Below are 20,797 nucleotides of genomic sequence, written 5' to 3'. Positions count from 1 at the left end.
TCACACTGCAGCCTGAAGTGACCCAATTCCGATTTTTTTTGCCGGGGTCGTTCACACTGTCAGTAAATGCGACCTGTATGTGTTCTGCAGTGTAAACGGRCAAAMGACCTGAAAGTGTCCCGCATGCGCAGTAGAGGGCGCCATAGCGTCAGCGTTCTCAGTGTTCTGCCWACCGCCATAAAAAGAAGAAGAAGAGCTCAGTGTTTGCGGAAGTAAACATGGAGGCTAACGGTGGAGCTTAGCTTATATATTTGAAGTTGWTGTCCAACCGGAGCAGCAAATTAACAACTTAATCCTCATATAATCCGTCATGGTTGTTGTTTTTCTTCCTGCGCGTATCAGGAGCAGAATAGTGAGATTAGTTGAGAATCAGTGACGTTCAGTTCGGGTGAATGCAACCTGGACGTTATGGTCACATTTGAATCAGATACGTATCGGATATGGGTCACATTCTGAAAAGAATCCGACCTGTGCTGTTCACACTGCCATGAAAAGATCGGATACAGGTCACATTACGTCAAAACAATCGGAATTGGGTCACTTCAGGCTGCAGTGTGAACGCAGCCTAAGAGTTTATCTGTAGCAACGTCGTCTAACATCCCAACAGCAGGACGAAATTTCTTGTAAAAGATTCTTAAATAAAGCCAACTTCCTGTGATTCCTCTTAACTCCTCCCTGCCTTTTCCGTTCTCCTCCTCCCGTCGCGCCTCCTCCGCTCTTCGCCGAGCCGCAGCTTCTCTAGAGCCGTAATGAGAGAAATTCAGTGTAATGACAGAGACGGATTCATAATGGAACAGTCTGCGTATGATGATGGGGAAGAGTGTGTGTTTCCAGTACAGCTAACGAGGGTCTGCGGGGGCATTAACTATGCATGGAGCTGACACCCTCAGCTCACACTTATCACACATTCAGACTCGCTTTCAGCCGAACCACACACACACACAGGCCGACATGTGTAAAGGAACGTGCACACACACACACACACATGATTTCAAAGAACACAGAGGAGTGAAATTGTCAGCAGGGCCACTGCAGGTGCAGTGTTCGACATGAATTAATCATGAAAGAGACCTGTGATGTTTTACTACACTTGCTTCTATTTTGATTGGCATAGAGTGAATTTATGCATTACAAAGCCTAAGAAGTGTGTCAGGGTCAACTGGAGTTCACCTAGGAAGCAGTCAAATCCCCAGCAAGACGACTGACTGTACAGGTGCCACCTTTTTATAGCTCACAGACACATGCGTGCGTACTTGTTACATTTAATCTGCAGAAAGTCAGGAAAATAAAACGGCGCTCATGTTTCCGTCGTGCGATTTTATGGCTAAATGGCTGCAGAAGAGTAAGCAGCAGATTTGAAAGTGGGCCGATGTTGGAAGTGGTTGGACTTCGGTCGCAGGTGAGACCAAAGCAGCTAAATGGTTTACAAGGTCAGTCAAATCACAGGAGTCTCTGAGATGTCTGCTGTGGAAAAAGGCTGACAAGCAAAAGTCTAAAAAGTGTCAGAGGTCATGAACTGAGGCAGACGGGGAACAAGGCAACAGACTGGAGCATTTTGGCAGGATGACAGGAAGGAAAAAAGACACGATGAAAAGGCGACATCAATAAATAAACAGTAGATTCCGGGAGAAACATGGAAAATGGTTGGAACAGGAGAAAACAGCCTGCAGCGGGCTGGAATGTCAAAACAAAAATCATAAAAAATATAACTACTTTTATTTTTGCAGTGATGCAGGCATTGGTCTGGTGAAGAGTCGATTTATCGATCTGAGTCTCGTCTGTAAAATATGGACCAGAAGGAGAACGGTAGCAGAACATAGCTCTGTTTAAACTGAGGCTGGACACTTACTAATGTTTTATCAGCAATTATGAAATAAATCACTTATTAATATTTTTGGTCAACATTTAAATTGCAATCATTCGTCTCAATTACTCACAGTTTGGAAATAAGTAATTTTGGAAAAACTTCATTTTTTTAAAAGACGGCCTATTTTGACAGTTTAATAGCAGAATGTATGCAGTTTGCATATCTTCTTAGCTTTCTGTGTGCTTTAGGTTTTTTATTTTTGCTTTTAATTTTGATGAAACACAATATTTTAATGAGTTTCTCGTTGTAGTTTGGAAGCTGTCGTGTTGGTAGTTCACAGCATCAGTTATTTCATCTTAAAAGTTACATCAATATGAATGATAAAACTTTGATTACTCTCAATTATTCTGATTGGATGTTCAACATCCTTTCACAAGTTTACAGCTCACTAAATCTTCAGGCAGTGTTTGGCTCTAAAACCGTATAATTTAACATTTTATAAATCGAACTTTAAACGAAATGCTGGTTTGTCTGGAGGCAAAATTTTGCAATTCATGTAGAAAAGTATAAGGGTTCTGATTAGACGAGACAGATGGTAATAAATGGTGTGTGAGAAAACTGCCAGAAATATGTTATCTGACATCTGCACAGTAATTAACTCACAAAATGGTGGATTTTAAGCCATTAGAATACATTTGAGTAGATTTGACAAGCATTGCATGCATAACTGTAATTGTTTTTGTGAATCATTTAAATCATGTCCTGTTCCTGGCAAACACTGATTTAAAGACGGTAATTTATACGTTGATGTTTTTAATGTGACAAAGCAAGTTACTGCTGTTTACAGATAAATATCGGGATAAAATCTGTGACCGCGCAGATGAAAATTATGAACTGTTAGCTAATTTTCACACAAGGCTAACTAGAATTCTAGCTGTGTCCGAATTCAGGGTCTGCGTCCTTCGAAGGAAGGACTGGTCTACGTAGGACGGGCCCTTCGAAGGCCGGAAATAAACTAAGACCGGAAGAAAAACATCTGTGGATTCGGACAGGTCTAGCCTTCGCCAACTGTCCCCGCCCCCACCTCAGCGTAACTCATGTTGCCTAGCAACCGTGTCAGCGTGAAGCAGAGAGCGGAGAAGAAAAAACAACGGAGCTGAACTTTGTTTTTCAGTCGTGTATTACTGATTTCTATATTATTCTTCACCTTTTATAGTAAAGGATGTTCCGTAGTGAAAAGGGAAATCTCTTAGTTTGATTCTAAAATGGTCAAATGTGTACTGCACTTTTCTACAAGGAATACAAATTATTCATTTACAAATATAGTACTCTCCGCATCGCAGATAGGACATTACGGTTAAATAAACCTATTAGGTTTGAGGGCTTAACTTTAATTAATCAAACAAACCGATGGGCTCTGCTTTGAAATACTTTATAAACCAAACATTTTTCAGCCAGACCTGTATGAATAATATCGGTGTTTAACTCCCTCTCATTGGGGAAAGCTAGCGGGAGTTTTTATAACGATGTGCCAGGAGTTAGGCGTTTTCTCTCGGTGTACCGAACCCGGAGCGCCCGGCCAGCTGACAGCTGGCGGGGGGAGCTAGCTGCTAACGCAGCGGTAGCAGACAGGTCCGAAAATGTCAGAGCAATATTAAAATTAGGTGATGTATTGATGAACCGAGCAGATATCTGAGATTTACACACTTACATTCTCGCCTAAAAACGTTGTACCAAATCACGTTGTGTCATTTAAAGTGTTATATAGCTAAATAATTGGTCGCTATTCACCGCCATTGGCGCTCTGCCTGGACGCCCAGTTGGAACCCGCAAAGAATTATGGGATATCATGGGCCGCGAAGGGTACATCGGACCCATCCTTCAAATCTGGGGAAAAGGAGGACACATTTGAAGGAGTGTTTGAATTCGGACAGGTCTTGTCGCCACGCTATGACGTAATCGGCCTACAAATCCGTCCTTCGAAGGAAGCAGACCCTGAATTCGGACACAGCTATTGTACTTCTGATCACCACATCCAGCCTGGTTTTGCCCTTAAGCCGCCATGATGGGATGCCTCATTCATGACTGCAACTTTTCTGCTGTTTCTATTTCTCCACTTATATCTCAAAGTGAGCAACATGACTTTGAATTGTTTGTAGTCGGTGAACATATCTGCGCAGAAATAATCAATTCCTCCAGTTATTTAACTGCCTCCATTTACTTGTTGCACAAAACCCAAGTTGTAAAGTTTGTCTCTTTGTTATTTTGCCCTCTGAAATTATTACGCCCCCTTAAACACTGTATTTTGTTTTGGGGCTTGCTGCATGTGGGTGCTTATTCAGTAGTGCAGACGAAGAGAAGTGATCACAGAAGTGCTAAAGGAAAATGACTTTAACAAGAAGCAGTTTTTCTCTCCTCTTGAGCTTTCATGACGGCACCATGCGGCTTGTCTCTTTGATCCTCAGAATGACACTGAGTATGTAGGATGAAACATTTAGGGCTTTTTTTTAAGTTCAGATATTATATAAATGTAGATTTGTAGCAAGTAAGTAGGCGTTTCTCCAGTCTCAATGCTTGGAAGCTTGATTTTGCTGAAATAGAGCCATTGCGTTTAACATATATTTCTCTCTTTTAAGATTTTAGCACAGGAAGAATGGTGGTCCATGTCCTGTGGTGCCATTTTTTTTTTCATAGTTTTATTCATTACCACCTGGAAAGTAGCAGATGCGTAGAAAATAATAAAAAGGAACAGCTACGTTATCACTGCAGCAGATTTTTATATCAGAGCCACCACAACTGTTATTCAGTTACATATTACAGCAATTGAATATTTGAATATATTGAAACAAAATAATGTTGGATTTTATTTGTGTTTTGGCAAAGATATTATCTTCCTTCTGTCGTTATCTGTCTTCTGAAATCCAGAGTATCCTCGTATCCTTTTGATATCGGGTCGTCATGCCGATGCCTGTGTTGTATGTCGTTGTTTTTTGTAAAAAGATTGTGGATAATGAGTTTGACAACATTGTCAACATCAAAATTGACACTATAGAATAATTTACTTTGACTATATCACCAGATTAACAAACAAAATGCCACAAGATTACTATGTAACTGGGTTGGTCTCGGAGATAAATGAGAGAATTATCATTTACAGTGAAAAGCTGAAATTTACCTGAGAGCTCCACTAAAAATACTTAATAGGTCAAACAGCATATATGCCTTAATGTGTATTAGTACAAACATGGGAACCAATTTGACACAGCAGCTAACATCCACAGTCATCTTTAATTCCTCTATTGGGGTTTACAGCCAATCAGCAGCAAGGAAAATGAATGAATGGCTCTTCTGGGTTTGCTGCTTTGAGAATACCAGCTCTAAAATATGATCATTTTTTAGCTTCCCAGGCTGCATTTATAGTTTAATCCATAAATACACATTTTCTGTTATGTTCCACAGAAAAATACCCAAATATTGTCGATGTCAATTTATTTATGAAGCATTTTTTTAAGGATCAAGAACGCAACATTCATTCTTCAAAAGATGGAACTCTGTGACTTCACTTTTTGACAGATTTATTACCTTTTGCTCCAGTGTAAATCCGCCTGCTTCTGCTGCGTTCCAGGTAATAAACGCCATAGAGCAGGACTTCAGACTGCCAGCTCCCATGGACTGCCCGGTGGTGCTGCACCAGCTGATGCTGGATTGCTGGCAGAAAGACAGAAACGCAAGGCCAAAGTTCTCCGACATCGTCAGCATGTTGGACAAAATGATCCGCAACCCTGCGTCTCTCAAAGCCGGCACCAGCAACATGGCTCCTGGGTGAACAGAGATATGAACTCATTTCCATACCCAAACACTCTCTGTTTGTGATACAGCTGAGATTGTAATCATCCCTGTGGTTCCTTGTTTCTGCTCCCTGCAGTCCTTCCCATCATCCTTTGTTGGACCGGGGAGCTCCGGACCTGAGCAGGCTGAGCTCGGTGGAGGACTGGCTGGCTGCTCTGAAGATGACCCAGTATAGAGACTCCTTCATCGGATCGGGGTTCACATCTTTGCCCCTGGTCACACAAATCACAGCTGAGTATGTCTGGCCTAACTGCTTTCGCTTCTCGTCTGTCGTTCTCATCGCACGCGCCTTTTAAATTGTACAACTATGTTAAATAGTTGCATTGCAACTTTCCAGCTGCTGATGTCTAAAGGCAATAAGTGACACCAATGTCAGACTTTCATCTGGTGCTCCTATACTGCACTGATGCCCTCTGAACCTGAAGTATTCTGAATACAGAGAGGAAATGTACCCAAAGGGACTAATTAAATATATGCTAAAATGTGAAGACGGCACCGTGCAGGTATATGAACCGGTGAACTCTGTTTCACGTTTCATGCAGAATGAACAACTTCCTCCGAGAAAAAAACGGACGGCGACCCGCCTGAACTCACATTTCTTGGGTTTTTAATTTGTTCTCTTTGCATCATAAATTCAGCACTGCATGTATATTTAATTAGATTTTAAAACGGCTCCTCGTGTTACATTTTTATAGGTAATATAAAGCAATGGGTATGACAATCTACATGCATTCACTTTTGGCTTTTTTAGCATATTAAACTTGATATTTGAGCACATTCTGATCCAAGACATTATTTAAAAACCACTCTGAAGTCATGAATAATATATATATAATTAATATACAACCACATCTAATAGGATCCTGATACAAAAATAGTCATTTTATGTGCATTTCTTTTGTATAGTAAGTTGTSTGAAGGGTTTGAGCTGCACAAAATGATCAAATCTTGCATTGGCAATAATATTGGTAAATATTAGGGGTGGACCGATATGAAAATTTGGACCAATATTGAAATTTGATAATAATAATGTTGCTGTTTTGGCTGAGGTGTGTACATTTTTCCTAAATAAATCATTTGAGAGCAAATCAAAACAAAATCCTTTTTTGAAGTGGAGTTAAAAGAAAAACTGCGATACAAAACTAAACAAACATCATTGATCACACCACACCGATATTGATTCAATACTTATACTGACTTAGTATTGATCTTATCAGTATTTTGGATCAGTCCACCCACCCATGTTGTGTAATCCAAACCGTCCTTTGCAGTCTGAACAGAACAAACAGAATAAAAAAACAGATTTTAACCAAATGTGTCAATTCATCTGAAACCTGATCATCATTTATTTATGTATTTTTTTCCCTTAACATCCCAGTTGTTTCTGTGTTTCTGCTATATCTTTACATCTATTCAGATTTACATATTTGTTACTATTTTGTTCAATTATTTGACTTGCCTTCGAGAGTTGCTGTGTTTTCTTTCGTGCACAGCGACAGTAAAATTCTGATTCTGATAATACGACAATTATATATATTTGTGGTATATTGTGCAGCTCTTTGTAGGAATGTTTGATTAGTTGAAGTGTTTACTTTTGCAAAGCCTGCCAGCAGTGTGCTGGCGTTTTCCCCTCCAGTGCCAGCAGGGATTGTGATAAATGACCACAGATGCTGGTAAGATGCATTTRTTTCTTTGTTTTCCCAGGGATCTGGAGAGGATTGGAGTGTCTCTCGCAGGACACCAGAGGAAAATCCTGACCAGCGTTCAGTCGATGAGGCACCACACTGATGACCAGTCCCCCACTGAATCTGTGTAGCCATGGGTGAAGAAACACTTTGATATATTTGAGTCTGTGAGCGAACAGACGTCTTTCTCACAAGTTTACTTATTCTGAAGATCTGCTATTTTCCTTCACAATCATTAAAAACCCATTTTAAAGACTCCATTAATGATCTTGCAATCAGTGGAGATGTTTCTTATGGTATTTAGCCTCTGAAGTTTTAATCCCACCCTTCTGGAAATTTTCTGTACAGGTTTTATTTGTTGAACAGACTGAAAACGGCAAAGAGCAACACTGTGGAGAAAGAAAACGACGGTCGGATCTGAAGGTTATACCCTGAAAGGAAAGAGGAAAAACCCCAAATTCTGCTTCAGTCCCTTCGCTCCACAAGCCATTTTCATCAAACTCAATCGTTTAAGGAAGACAGGGTGTGTTTTTTTTGTTGTTTTTTTTTATTTGAGGATGAATCAAACTAAGAAACTGTGCTGTAAAAAGAAACTAGCTGAGGAGACTTTTGTGTGAATGGACAAACTGGACCAAAAGCCTGTCAGAAAATGTTTCTGGATGCAGGAGCGACAGCAGGCCTTCTTGTTTCCAGCATGTTGTGTTGTGAGTATTTATTTCATTGTGTCTGTGGAAACTACAACCATTTGAATCTGGACTGTTTAAATGGGATCTTTTTGAATCGATCTTCACATTGAAGAGTTAGTAAATATCGTTATTTGGGAATTTCTTCCCTGCTTGTTCATTTACTTAAGCCTTTGCAACGTTACTGGAGTATTTGTGATCTTTTGGTGATTTTTCTTTCCATTTTATTCATCGCTATAGTGTAAACTCTAAAATGCTGTTGCCTTGAGTCAACAAACGCTTCCCAGTGCTCAGACAGACGGCCCACATAAAATACATCATTCACACTTTTAATGGATGTTTTTGGGTCGCATCAACGTCCCGAGAGGGAAAGTAAATATGACGGCACGGCTGGATGACAACATATAAAAAGGCACATCTGAACATATGATACACCTGCATTAAACACAAAGTAATCTGATATTTTATATACATTTTAATGCTTGTTTCTCATAGTTTCTCAGAAAATTGCAATATCATACAAAACCTACATAAACTGACTTTCAGTGCAGAAATGCTGTCCTGATGAAATGTGGTGAATGTAGCAGGAAGATGTGACTTTCATACGATATTTGTGATTTATATAAATTTCATGGCCAAACCATTAGATTTCTGAATGAAAGATCTTTTTTTTTTTTTTTTACTTACTTACAGAATATTTACCTCTTCATAGAAACTGAATATTGGATTTACAGTTATTGGTCATAATTATTAAAACTAACTGAAGAAGCTGGAAACGTATCACTGCATGAAATGAATACATGATACATGATCTATCACCTTTTGAATTAAGGCATTGACCTGCATCGATTTGTTTATAATATTCTAATTCATTGTTATGCGCCTGCATAAGCTCAGGCATTGATTTCCCACCTACAAAGTAAATCAATTACCTGCTACATGCTGAGGTGTGGAGGAAGAAAGCGGCTTAAGAGACCGACGGTCTGAAGTGAGACAATAAGAGCCGTCCACAATATCTCAGAGGAGGTATTGTGTTCCCATGTTCGTGTGTTTTGGCTGCAGATCCTGAATCTKAAAGCCAGTCAAGTGTTAATTCAGAGCATGAACCAACCAGAAATCCGGCGTTCATCTTCTGTCCGTGACAAATCTCAGCTCTGTAAAGTGTGTGGCTGGAATCCAGATGGAAATCTTCCTCCTGCAGCAGGCAGTCTGGCTACACTTCCTGCATCCTTTTCTCCATCTAAAGGCTGTTGGACGTGTCTTTGTTATCAGAGTTTGTTCCACGTTGACGCCTCTGGTTAAAACTGTTGGAGTAGTTTGTAGATCAAATGGGGTCAAGCGACCTGTTTGTGTTCTCATCTGCGGACAGCAACCTTTTTAACACCCACAGAATTGATTTGCTACAGTGAAGATAATTCTTTCACCAGCTGGTAAACTGATTGTTTGTCCCGATTCAGTCGTTAATGAGATGTTTGATTCTCTTGTGAACGAGGCCTGATCTTATTGTGGAGAAGAACTGCTTTTATCTCAGCACGGAGCGGATTACCAGCTGTGAAACAACTGGCAGTCTCCAACCCGAACCTCCGGCATCTCAAGGATTACCCTTCAGTTGCTCTGATTGGGTGTTAGGATTTTACTCGTCATCGGCTGCGAGCCCCGATTCACAGCGACAGGAAGTGGCTCTGTTTGCTTTCACCAGTACAAACTCTGCCTGCCTGTGTTTGTCTCTCAGCTCTGCTCCCTGTTGCTTCGGCCTCTTTGTTTCTCAACATTGTGACATTGGAATGTCAGAACCTCCAAAAATGTTCAGTTTCCACTTTTTTTTTTCCCCTCACTCAAACTCTGTCCTCACGGCGCAGCCGCAATTGCGTTTGTTGCCTGGCAACGGCAGCTTTATTGAACATTTTATCAGGAAGTATTGAGATCAACTGGGAGCACGTCAGCGGTTCAGAGGAATAATTTGTTGTAAATAGATGCCTGTGGAAAAACAGGCTCAGCGATAGCTAGGGGGTTTAATAAAGAATGAGACAAGTAGTGTGCCTAAAAGCTCAAACTGAATGCTGCCGAAAAATGTCAAGCACAAGAAAAGAAAGCCGTGAAAACGGACAGCATAAAACACGTGTTTCCAGGCACTTTGAAACCACTTCTTATGTTATATTTTTTTTATCTCCTTTTAGATGTGTGTTTTACTGGAAATCTGGCTGGTTAGCATGTCAGTGTGAACTAAAGATGACAGGAATATAAGTTCATGTGTTAAGTTTGACTGTGACGACTTGGTGCCCTCCACAAGTTTCAAATGAATAAAGTAAAGATAAATAAAAAATTTTATTGCAGCAGCTAAAAATATCACCCTGAGAAATGTTAGAAAATCCAACCTTTATTTTAAGAATACCGTATTTTCCGCACTATAAGGCGCACCTAAAAACCTTCAATTTCCTCAAAAGCCGACAGTGCGCCTTATAACCCGGTGCGCCTTATATATGAACCAATATTGAGCCACAACAGGTCTAGCAACTACAGTAAGCAGCCGCCGACTTCATTTTCGCCCATAAAAGAAGTGCGCGGTGCATGCTGGGATAGTTGTCAGAACGCTGGTTTGTTAATAAAGTTTGAGGGGGGAGATGGAGACTGCAGCGGCAGCGTGCCGGTTGGTCTGTATTACCCAGAAAGCAGTTGGGCACAATGTCGCAACACCAACACCGTGAGTGAAACAACAACTATATAAAGCACTCGGGGATTACAAATGTAATAATAGAGTATGGCACCCCAAACTGAGGTGTCTATTCTATACGCCTTAAAATACGCCATTCGTTGAAGGTGCGTCTTATAGTGCGGAAAATACGGTAGTTGGAAAAAGTCTGGCATTTAGAGTAAAGTTACTGTCATTCCTAACAATTTCTTCAACATATATTAAATGTAAATCAATCATTTTCATTGATCTCTGTGTCTAGAAACATTTTATTAGTAATATAAGATTTCCTGTCAGTCACTTCATCAAGACGTCATTCAAGTAGAGCAGGCATAAATAAATCAGAAAACGTTGACAAAACATCTGGAGTCAGAGTAATAATCAAAAAGTTTAAAGCAGACCTAGAAAGAGCTAAACTGGGGTATTTTATACAGAAATAGATCATTTACTGCAGAGCTGTCTTGTTCCTGAGTCGTTCTTAAAAGATAAATCCATAAACACTGATGTCAATGAAAATAAGAGATTAGTTTGGATGTTTGTATGTAAACAAGACCTGAAGCACGCAGAGCTGAAACACTGTAATTATGACTGAATGTCTGGGTACCTGCTGTGTCTACTCCATGCTGAAATGCACRTTTGAGAAGTTTTTCAATATTTCCACTAGAAGGAAATATTGTGAGGTTATTTTTGTCCTATTTTAAAAGGAATGTGCTGTAAATAATTTGATAGTGTCGAGTTTTCTCATAGAAAAATGAAGAAATTACAAGAACAGCCCAGTTTATGCATCAAAAAATGTGATATTCAGAAGGTCAGATCCAGCCAAATGCATGGAGTGCTTATTATCAGGGACTAATAAGAAAATACCTAAAATCCCAGCATGCATTGGGGCTGGATGACAGCTGCAAAGTTTGTTTTTAAACACCATTTAAAATTATACCTTTACATTTGTCATACAAATTTATTTTCTGTCTTGGACCGYTGAGAACTGGATCATTAAGTCTGAGTTTAGTTTTTCTTTTGCCCTCTTAACCTTTTATACATACTGCTGTATTCTTAGCAGTAAATAAATTCACCATCAGAGCTGAACGTTTAAAATTTGGACTTTTGTTTGGATTCAGTCAGTCTGTGTTAAAGCAAAGGGAACTGGAGCTGTATTTGCACCTTCAGGCAGGTTGTTGTCGGTGTGACGAATCAAAAATAGAGCTTTCTAAATGCTAACATTTTATAAGTAGCAGTAAAGTGATGCAGCCACTCTGACTGGTTTAGGCTTTTTACTGTAGAAAGAAATGAGCTAAATTGATTCAGAAACGTCTTAAAGTGTCAAAACACTGACGGCCGACTTCACACTGTTTACAACCCATTTCTGCTTCAGACAGACAGAAGGAAAAGCATCTACTGGTATCCATAAAACTCAATGGAATGATAGACTTGAATAATAGACTTGTGTTGAACCAGTGACGTGCGGTGAGGTTCATAGCTTGTGAGGCACTAACTTAATTATAATCGGATTTACAAATCTAGACCCCCTGTATGTTATTGTTTACATAAGGGAATTTCGCGCATGCGTACAATGCTGGAGGGCAAAAAGACTATTCTTTAACGTGATGCTTAGCCGCCGCCGCCGCAGAATAATCCCGTTATCTCAATCAAACTTAGACATGTAGATGTTATTAACTTCGTGCTTAACAGCAAAGGGAGAAACCATTAAAGTACAACTCAAAACCACGTCTTTCTCGCTCTCTGTATCAGCGCAGCTACTGTATGGCTAGCTCGCTGTTACCGTCTCTTACTCTGCAGTTGTGCAGTCACAATGTCTGGGATCATGAGCGCCCCCWGCSRTGAGRCASGAGAACTGCCTGCCTCACCTCGAATCTGTTCTCTGCYGTTTCTGATCGCTCCTCAGCACACAAAACACATTACACACACAGTTGGTGACAATAAAAACACAGTACTAAATACATAAGCTAAATTATGGAAAATCTGTTCATTAAAACATTAAATGTTTTTAACCATTTTATTGGCGATGTACAGACAGGAGGAGCATGCTCTCATAGAGTGGCAGTAGCGAGAGGTTGCGCAATCTCAGGTGAGGCTCAGCTGCTGCTGCCTCACCTGCTTCGCTTCTGAGCATTTGAATGGGAAAATGTGAAAATTCTGCGATTTTGAAGAAAAAAACCATCATATTTGGTTAAATTAAATGAAAAATAGGTACTTTATAGTACTTTATAGTACTTTATAGTACATGAATTATAGTACAAACCACAGGGTGAAAATATCTTTATAAATGATTTTATTATTATTTTTCGGTGATGACAGGTGCGGCTCTGCCTCCCCTGACCGCACGTCACTGTGTTGAACAGTATAGGAGACAATAAGGAATTAAATGTGGATATGTTTAGAAGTTCAAATGAACTTCCTTCTGTTCATTCATCCATTTTTCAAGGACTTAAGTCCTGAACTTAAGTCCTTGTTCAGGACACCTCCTGTCTTTTCAAGTGATCCTGAAAAGACATTTTGGGAGACTATGATCTTTTTGTAATATTTGGTTGTTTTTATTTCTTTTGTTTTTTATTTTGTTGTGTGTGATGTGGTTTTTACCTTTAYAGGCCCATGGGASCGCCTGTTTCTCTTTAAGAGTAGAAACAGTAATAACTTACCAAAACACCTTAACAGCACCAGAAAAACATGATGGATTTTTGCATTTTCTTTAAAAGAACAAACAGGGGGCACAAGATGGGCTAAACATGTGGACAAAGTTGCAGCTCATGAAAGAGTCTCAAACCTTCTACTAAAAAACACAGAATATCTAAACAGTTTGTCATCGTCTTGTTAAGAAAGATGTCTTATTCATAATTCTGCTCACTTCTTTGCTAATTAGATAAGTTGAACTTTCCTCCTGATAGAATCAAAAGACGCTTGTTTCATCCCGTCACTTGGCAAGTTTTTTTTTTTTTTTAATTGTAAACCGATTTCCAAACACTTTCAAGCACCGACTTCCCAGATGGCTCCTTGTAAAAAAAACCATCTGCTCCATCACTTTAGTTCAGTATTACAAAGCTGTACGTTTGACTCAACTGCTGCTGCTGCTGCATGACACACTTTGCATATGAGATCAGCTGGAGGGAGAATATTAAAGACAAAACACACGAGCAACGTTCTGAAACGGTGAACTCGGTGGCCGGTACTTTGTTGGACGCTACTCTCGCTAAACGTAGAGTTTGCATGATGAACTGCTTCTGAGTATAATAGTGGAGTAATAAACGCTTTGCATAGTGACTGCTTTGAGTATGCGCAGGCAATTGGATGCTTTAATTTCCCAGCAGTGCTCCTCCCTCCCTTTGCTGTTTCATTGCTGTGCTCTGTGGCGTGTTACTGCCACCTGGAATAACGCTGAAGCATTGGCAGGAATGTAAATCACACCACTCATGTGTGTTTGTGTTTGTAGGGGGAGAAAAAATGAGAAATGTCTCATAAAAATGTGCAGAGACGAGAATTTAGAGCACATCTATTGTTTTAAGATGAAAGCAAAAGATGAGATCCTCTGCTTGTGATATAGGATGTAATTATGTAACAGCTCTGCGGCTACGGAGCTTTTGCTGAACTTGCTACTCTGTAAGTATGGGCAGGAACTAAGCAGTTACTGTGGATAGCTTTTGCAGGACCTCAACTCCTTTCCTTTGTAAAATGTCAACATTTTATGCAACTGCAATTCATCCCTGTATGCTGGGATTACTGTCAGCGGAGACCGCGAGGAAAAATGTTTCTCACTTCCTGTCTGAATGGCAGCTGCAGACAAAAAGCCCTCCCTGAATGATTCAGATGGCCTGACAGCTAAACCTGACATTTGCTGCAGATATTTTAGATAAAACCCCAAAAGGAACAACAGCTCAAATCCAAAAATAAAAAAAGCTACAAAACAAAAGTATGCTCTAAATACTTATGGATGGATTTAACTTTTTATTTGAAGTGTTTAGCTTATTAGACTGTTCTGGCTGCTGTTTTAGCTACTTAACTGAGGCTAGAACTGAAAGAAGGTTAGATGTAATGTGAGGGAAAAGGGAATAGGAGAGACCGAAAGAGGAGGGAGGGAAGGAGAAGAGAGCGTCAAAGCCGAGTTGTTTGAATAAAAATGAGGCTGGGCGTGGAGAGATTACTCTTTCTCTTTTTGTCTTTCCGTCTGTGCGTTCACATCCACCTTCTCCTCCTAATGCCCACAGTCGCTCTGAACAGCTTACTCTGCTTCCAGTCCACATCTCCACAGCCTGCTTTGAACAGTTTGAAGGAAAGGAAGTCATTCTATTTTAGATAGATTCTTCTACAAAGAAAAAAAAAACATTTTGAACTCGTATCTCCTGAGGTACGCTGGCACATATCCTTTTTTTTGTTTTGTTTTGTTTTATCAGAAACCCCTGCGGTATTTCGGTTTTGTTTTTGATTTTAAGTGTTTATGTCAAAACTGAAAAAGAATTTCTCAACCTGCTTTTCCTCCTGGTGCATTTCCTGTCTAGATTCATCAGAGTAAACTTACTCATGCACAGCGCAAACAAAAATTTTAATTTTACAGATTTTAAGACTTTATCCCCACCAAAAGAAAGAATTTTTTTCTCAGTTTTGATTGTAGGGTTTTTTTTTAAACAGAGTTTTAAAAAAGAAAATTAATTTATACATCTTTCAAGAAGGCCAGTAATTCCTATTTTGTCCTCTTGAGTTTTTAACACGTTATTTTACTGTTTTCTTTTGGTTAAAACAAATTAAAATGTCAGCATGCCTGTTCATCCAATAAATATTAAATATTCTTTAGTACTTCATGGCACAATCTCAATATGATAAGAATAATAACATCTAAGTTTTAGTACAGCTTCACAAAGACACTGTAGAGCATTAATCACTAAAATATTCTAAAACTGCAAAAACCTGTAATAATAATAATTATTAGTATGAACTATGTTTTCTAAACTGTGAACACAATAATCCATTTTACAAAATATTGAATTACTTTGCTGTTTAAGTTTTAAAATGTTTTGTAGATTTAAGTTCAATTCAAACTGTCTTACACACATTTCAGTTTTCTATTTCTAAATTTTCACATGCTGATTTATTTTTGTTCTCCTTGCTTGCCATACTTCTTATGTCTGTAAAGTAAAATTTCTCTTAAAAAAAAAAGAAAAAAAAGAAAAAATGGTTAATAACTAATTGTAATTTGCCTTTCTCTGTTTACCTACAGTTGCTGTTCTACTCTGTTGAGCGTCCCACTCTGCTGTATTATAACTCTGTAATATAACGGGAGTTTGCGCACACGTGCATTTTGTGTGGCTGTAACATGACGTGTGGGTGTGCTGTTGTTCGGTGTAACACGTTTGTACATTGTGCGTTTGTAGCTGTGGACTTTTTGACTCTTGCATTTACAACGAACTGATTGTCAATAAAGAGGACAAACTGAACTGTTTTGGGTTTTCTAACGCGCAGAGGACGAGATTAGGGCAAGTGTTGCGAAAAAGGGTGTAAAAAAAATGGATGGATACTGACACTATAACATTCAGTCAGCATGATTATAATGTGTTTTTGCCTTTGTTGTGCAGATGATGCACATTTTACACCAAAACCTTTGAAACGTGGGACCCGTCTACTTCCTGAACACATTATACTTTCACTAAAGGTGCAGCTCTGATTTAAGTTGTGAATCATCTGGGTTTTCTAAAATTGTTGAAAGCCATGTCAGAATAATATGTGTGTATGTAAATTTAGAACTCTGAAGAAAGTCGTCAAGCATATTTCAGTTTGATAACATTGAATTATTTTCACCTCAATTCCCTCGCCTCTGCTTTTCTGACATCGCATTTAGATTAGTGGGTTTTCCTCAATGAGAAAGAAAATGAGCCTGGAATGACTTCTGTGGTTTGTGTGAGAACAAAAGGACAGTGAAGAAAAAAAAAAAAGAGAACGTCACATCTGGATATCTTTACACGAGGACCCAGATAACGCGCCTCAGTCAGTGTTCGGTATTTCCCACCACAAGCAGCATCAAACTTTAGATTTCACCTTATCTGGTGAACGTTATATTTCTCAGTAGACTAGAGATGACAGCTGCGTTCTGGAAAGTAATGAGAAAGGTAATAAAACTTCTTAATGACTTCCTCTTTTACACAGCAGAGTAAATTAATCATTTATGGGAGGGAGAGCAAGTTTAAAAAAAAAAAGGTTTTGACTTTAATTCTGCCGTTACAAATGTCAGTTTGTGAAAATGATTTTGAATGGATCAGGTCAGAGAATAAAGAGGCATTTAATAATATCACTGAGATAAAAAAATAATAATAATCGCACAAACTTAAAAAAAAAAAAAAAAAGCCCACAGGGTGAAGGATATGAATCACATTTAAAACCTAAATTTGCCAATAAAAGAAACCAATTACCTGCCAGCCTGTGGAGTCTGCTGCAATGCAATATTCAGAGCAGTGAGAGCGTCATCAGTTCACATGAAACTGATTAACAGCACAGGAACTACTGCAAATTGCTAATGGCTGCCATGAATACACACGAGGAGTTTAACTGACGTAAACCTATTAACTGCAGCTAAGTGATAGAAAATGGAATTTGATTAATGTGGTTTGTGAGCGACTAGATTGCACGTGACATGAGCTTAACTTAAAATTAAAGCTAATTTCCAATCGACTGTTAAACCCAGACCTCAAACATCAACCAAAACGCATCTGGGAATTTAGTTTGTGCAAAACTTGACAAAGATCCTCCTCACTTCACGAGAGGAAAGTTCTTCACTCCAGCAATCAACTTGACACATTAACGGTTACAGTTAATCCCAGCAGAGCTCTGAAGGTATTAACTCTTTGCTCAGCAGGACTCTGAAGAAAGTTTCCTGTGATGTCCAGTTACTGCTGACCACACAGAGTTCTGCCAGTCGCTTAATCAATAATCCAGCACAAGAGGGAAGCCGGTACCAGCATTGCTGACCAATCATCTTCAAAACATGAAGGTAGGCTCCAGAGATCAGTGTAAGTACTGTATATCAGTGGTCCCCAACCTTTTTATTATCGTGGACCGGTCAAGACTTGGAAATTGGAATCGGTTCGTGTGGTGTGTTGCTCCTGCTTTGTGGCTGGACACACGAACCGATCGAACCTGTTGGACTTTTATCAGCTCTGTGGTCACAGAGGTTTGGAGAATCGGCCGACAATTCTTAAATCTTTCCGTCTAAACCAGACTTAAGACTCACAAGYTCTACTCATCTCCTCTMGACCACTGCCCAAACGCTCTGACTCTGGTCGCTATGGTAACGTTTACATATCCCTTCAAAATAAGATACAGATGCGCCACAAAAACAAACATTTAACTTTCGTAAAAATTTTAACTCACGATAATGACTAACGGAGCCCTGTGCTTGTTTCTCTGCAACGAGACGGTCCGATCTGGGACTGATGAGAGACAATAACACCCAACGTGTTGCTTATATTCACTTCATTCCCTCATTAGCAGCCGGTCGCCGCATGTTACGCAGAGCGGCTTGTAATGTGGGACTCACCTATCGGTCCGGGATAAATCCATTCTCCTGTCTCTTCTCTGGGCCTTTTCCCCTTTGCAAAGAAACTTTCCAAAGACATCTGATCTGTTTCTTACTCATTTTGCTGCTTGTGGGCTCAATGTTGGCGCGCAAGTAACCGAGAGAATCCGGTTAAAGGATTTTCAAAAATAAAAGAGCCTCCAGACTCAAATAATACATAAAACGGAAATATGTAATTATTTCTTGCGCGGCCCGGTACCAATTGGTCCACGTGGACCGGGGGTTGGGGACCACTGCTGTATATGACAAAGAGGCGTGGTTGCAAGCTCTCCTGGCCCTTAAAGGCTTAAATCAGTGGTGAATAAAATTAATAAAAAACAGAGAACTGACAAAACCTGCAGGAGGAAATTGGGTAAAGCTTACATAGATCCGCCTGCTGGAATATTCTGGAGTGTTTTACCCCCTCCAGTGGGTTTTAGCTCACAGGCAGCTTACATAGCAGAGCTGAAGCTTTCTTTGGCTCCATCATGCACCCAAAAACAAGAATGTTGGGCTAAAAGGAGGAACAATGCAGAAGCCCTTCACAGTTGACCAAGAATGAGGTAATTAAATGGAAATATCTGCAAAGAGAGATGATTTGCATCGTTTCCTCGTGTGCATTGTTGAAAACAAAGTTGGACAATGCAAAAACTAGCCAGATAAATGGAGAGAAGCTTTTTTAAAAAAACACCCATTTGTTTCTTGTTAATCTCTTTTCCAGTTCAGCCTCGGCTTTGCATTGTTGTACAACTTTGCTCTCTCCATGTGTAAACTTTAAAGATATTCCAACAGGAGACTCGCACCGTAAAAAATGAGCTTAGACCGAGCGGCTTCCTGCAAACACCCAGGGCATCATCTGACAGCAACACGGGCGCTGATCCCTCCAGAACAATTTAGTCCTCAGAGGCTTCAGGGCAGAAAATAAACAATGGGAGGCAGAAAACGTGACGGGGGAGAGGAAGGTAAGGAGAAGGTTAAATATGGGGGGACAGATGGAAGTTAATAAAAAAAGATGCATGAGAATTGGCATTATTATCTATGTGAAAATCAGTTTATTTTACACGACATTAATTTGGATTAAGCTGAGCATTAAAGTTTCCTTTGATTCTTTTTTATCAACGTTATGAAGCTTTGAGCAAGTGGAGCCAGTTCAGGTCTTAATGCTATAAAATGTTGGTCAAAAATGATTTTGGTCGACTGAATTTCTCCAACATTAATATCCACATTTCTAGCAAAGAGCTCCTGAGTTGTTCCTGCTGAACTCTTGTAAATCAGCCGACCGGTGCTTTAACTATGCTGCTGCCACATGATGAGGTCAAGAGTGATTTAAGCAACATGTCACTGCTTAGTTTTAACTTCAAATGGCAGGAAAACCATAAAAATCCTTTTTAAAGGAAGGTGTTTTTTCCTGCTGTGGCCAAATGCCCGTTTGAACTTAAATTCACAGCTCTGTTGTTTTTCCCTCTTCTCTCTTTTAAATGTTTTTGTTTTTTGTGTGCTTTCTCCACTGAGGATTTCTGTTTGTACATTAAAGGTCCACACAATTAAAATGGCGCTAAAAGAGCGGTTAGATAATCTTCGTTAGCTGCAGAGCAAAAGGGTTGAAGGCGCTTTATAAGACTGAACAGCCAACTTGATTGTACAGAAAAAAAACTCGATCGTTGCTTTAAAACCATCAAGGATCAGTAATTGTGACTAACGCGTCACGTCACTGGAAATCAAACTGAGGGAGTGCAATAATTAAAGGTCAAACTCTTTGCCTGAGTGGGATAATTTACAGCACTAAAGGTTCGAGTTCAGCAAGGTTAGACTATTATATTACCTTAAAGTTACAAATAACAGCACCCTGCAAAATGTATATATAAACTGCAAGATGTACATTTGTATCTTAAAAACTGTATATTTAGTATTTTAGAATAAAAATGGTTGTTGAAAATTATTAAGAATGTTTGATTCTTGCTGTGAACTGATCCTTGATGGAAGAAATCAAATAAAAAGTGAGAAGCTGAAGTTGGTCCAGAATGTGTTTGACGCTTGAATAAAGAGTTTCTGACAGCAGAAACGGGAATCTGACCGTTTTTCAAGAGGTTTTCTTCACAATGCACACGTAAACATGTGTTTTTTACGCATCACAGTCACATTAGAGATGATTCTTGTATTGTTAGCTGTTCACTGCAGGTGTTTGTATTGGGATTCTGTTGCAGCCTGTGGGTCACTGGAAACGGATCCGGTTCCTGGTTGGAGTCCGACGGTCAGACATCTTGTCTTTATGTCATGATCTCTGCCATCAACCTCCACAAATGCTGTCTCTCTTCTCTCTGCCATCTCAGTTGTATCTCAGATCTTTTTGAGCCTTTTGCCACGTTAGCGATTAGCGCTCCAGGTGTCACTAGAGTCCTGGTTCTTTACCACAGCTAGATCTAGTCAGCACAGAATAACACCTTCACATCTATCTCAGTATCCGTACGTCTGGACTCCCGCCTGACTGCTCCTGGTGGCTGTAGACAGCCGGTGCCTGGCTGACAGGTTTCC

At 39.6% G+C, this 20,797-nt stretch overlaps 1 protein-coding gene across 1 annotated transcript in view; it reads left to right on the top strand.

The window, feature by feature from the left end:
• The window catches only part of LOC103463084 (ephrin type-B receptor 1-like), a 116,794-nt gene extending 109,193 nt beyond the window's left edge, over positions 1 to 7,601 (top strand). Inside the window, exons 19-21 of the mRNA XM_008406220.2 lie at positions 5,433 to 5,629; positions 5,733 to 5,891; positions 7,361 to 7,601. Coding sequence (XP_008404442.1) covers positions 5,433 to 5,629; positions 5,733 to 5,891; positions 7,361 to 7,472 — 468 coding nt within the window. The 3' untranslated portion in view covers positions 7,473 to 7,601. The remainder of the gene's footprint in view (positions 1 to 5,432; positions 5,630 to 5,732; positions 5,892 to 7,360) is intronic.
• Positions 7,602 to 20,797: the final 13,196 nt, after the last annotated feature.

Source organism: Poecilia reticulata, linkage group LG4, assembly GCF_000633615.1.
Source record: "Poecilia reticulata strain Guanapo linkage group LG4, Guppy_female_1.0+MT, whole genome shotgun sequence".
Lineage (NCBI taxonomy): Eukaryota > Metazoa > Chordata > Actinopteri > Cyprinodontiformes > Poeciliidae > Poecilia > Poecilia reticulata.
This window is presented reverse-complemented; position numbering and strand designations above follow the sequence as displayed.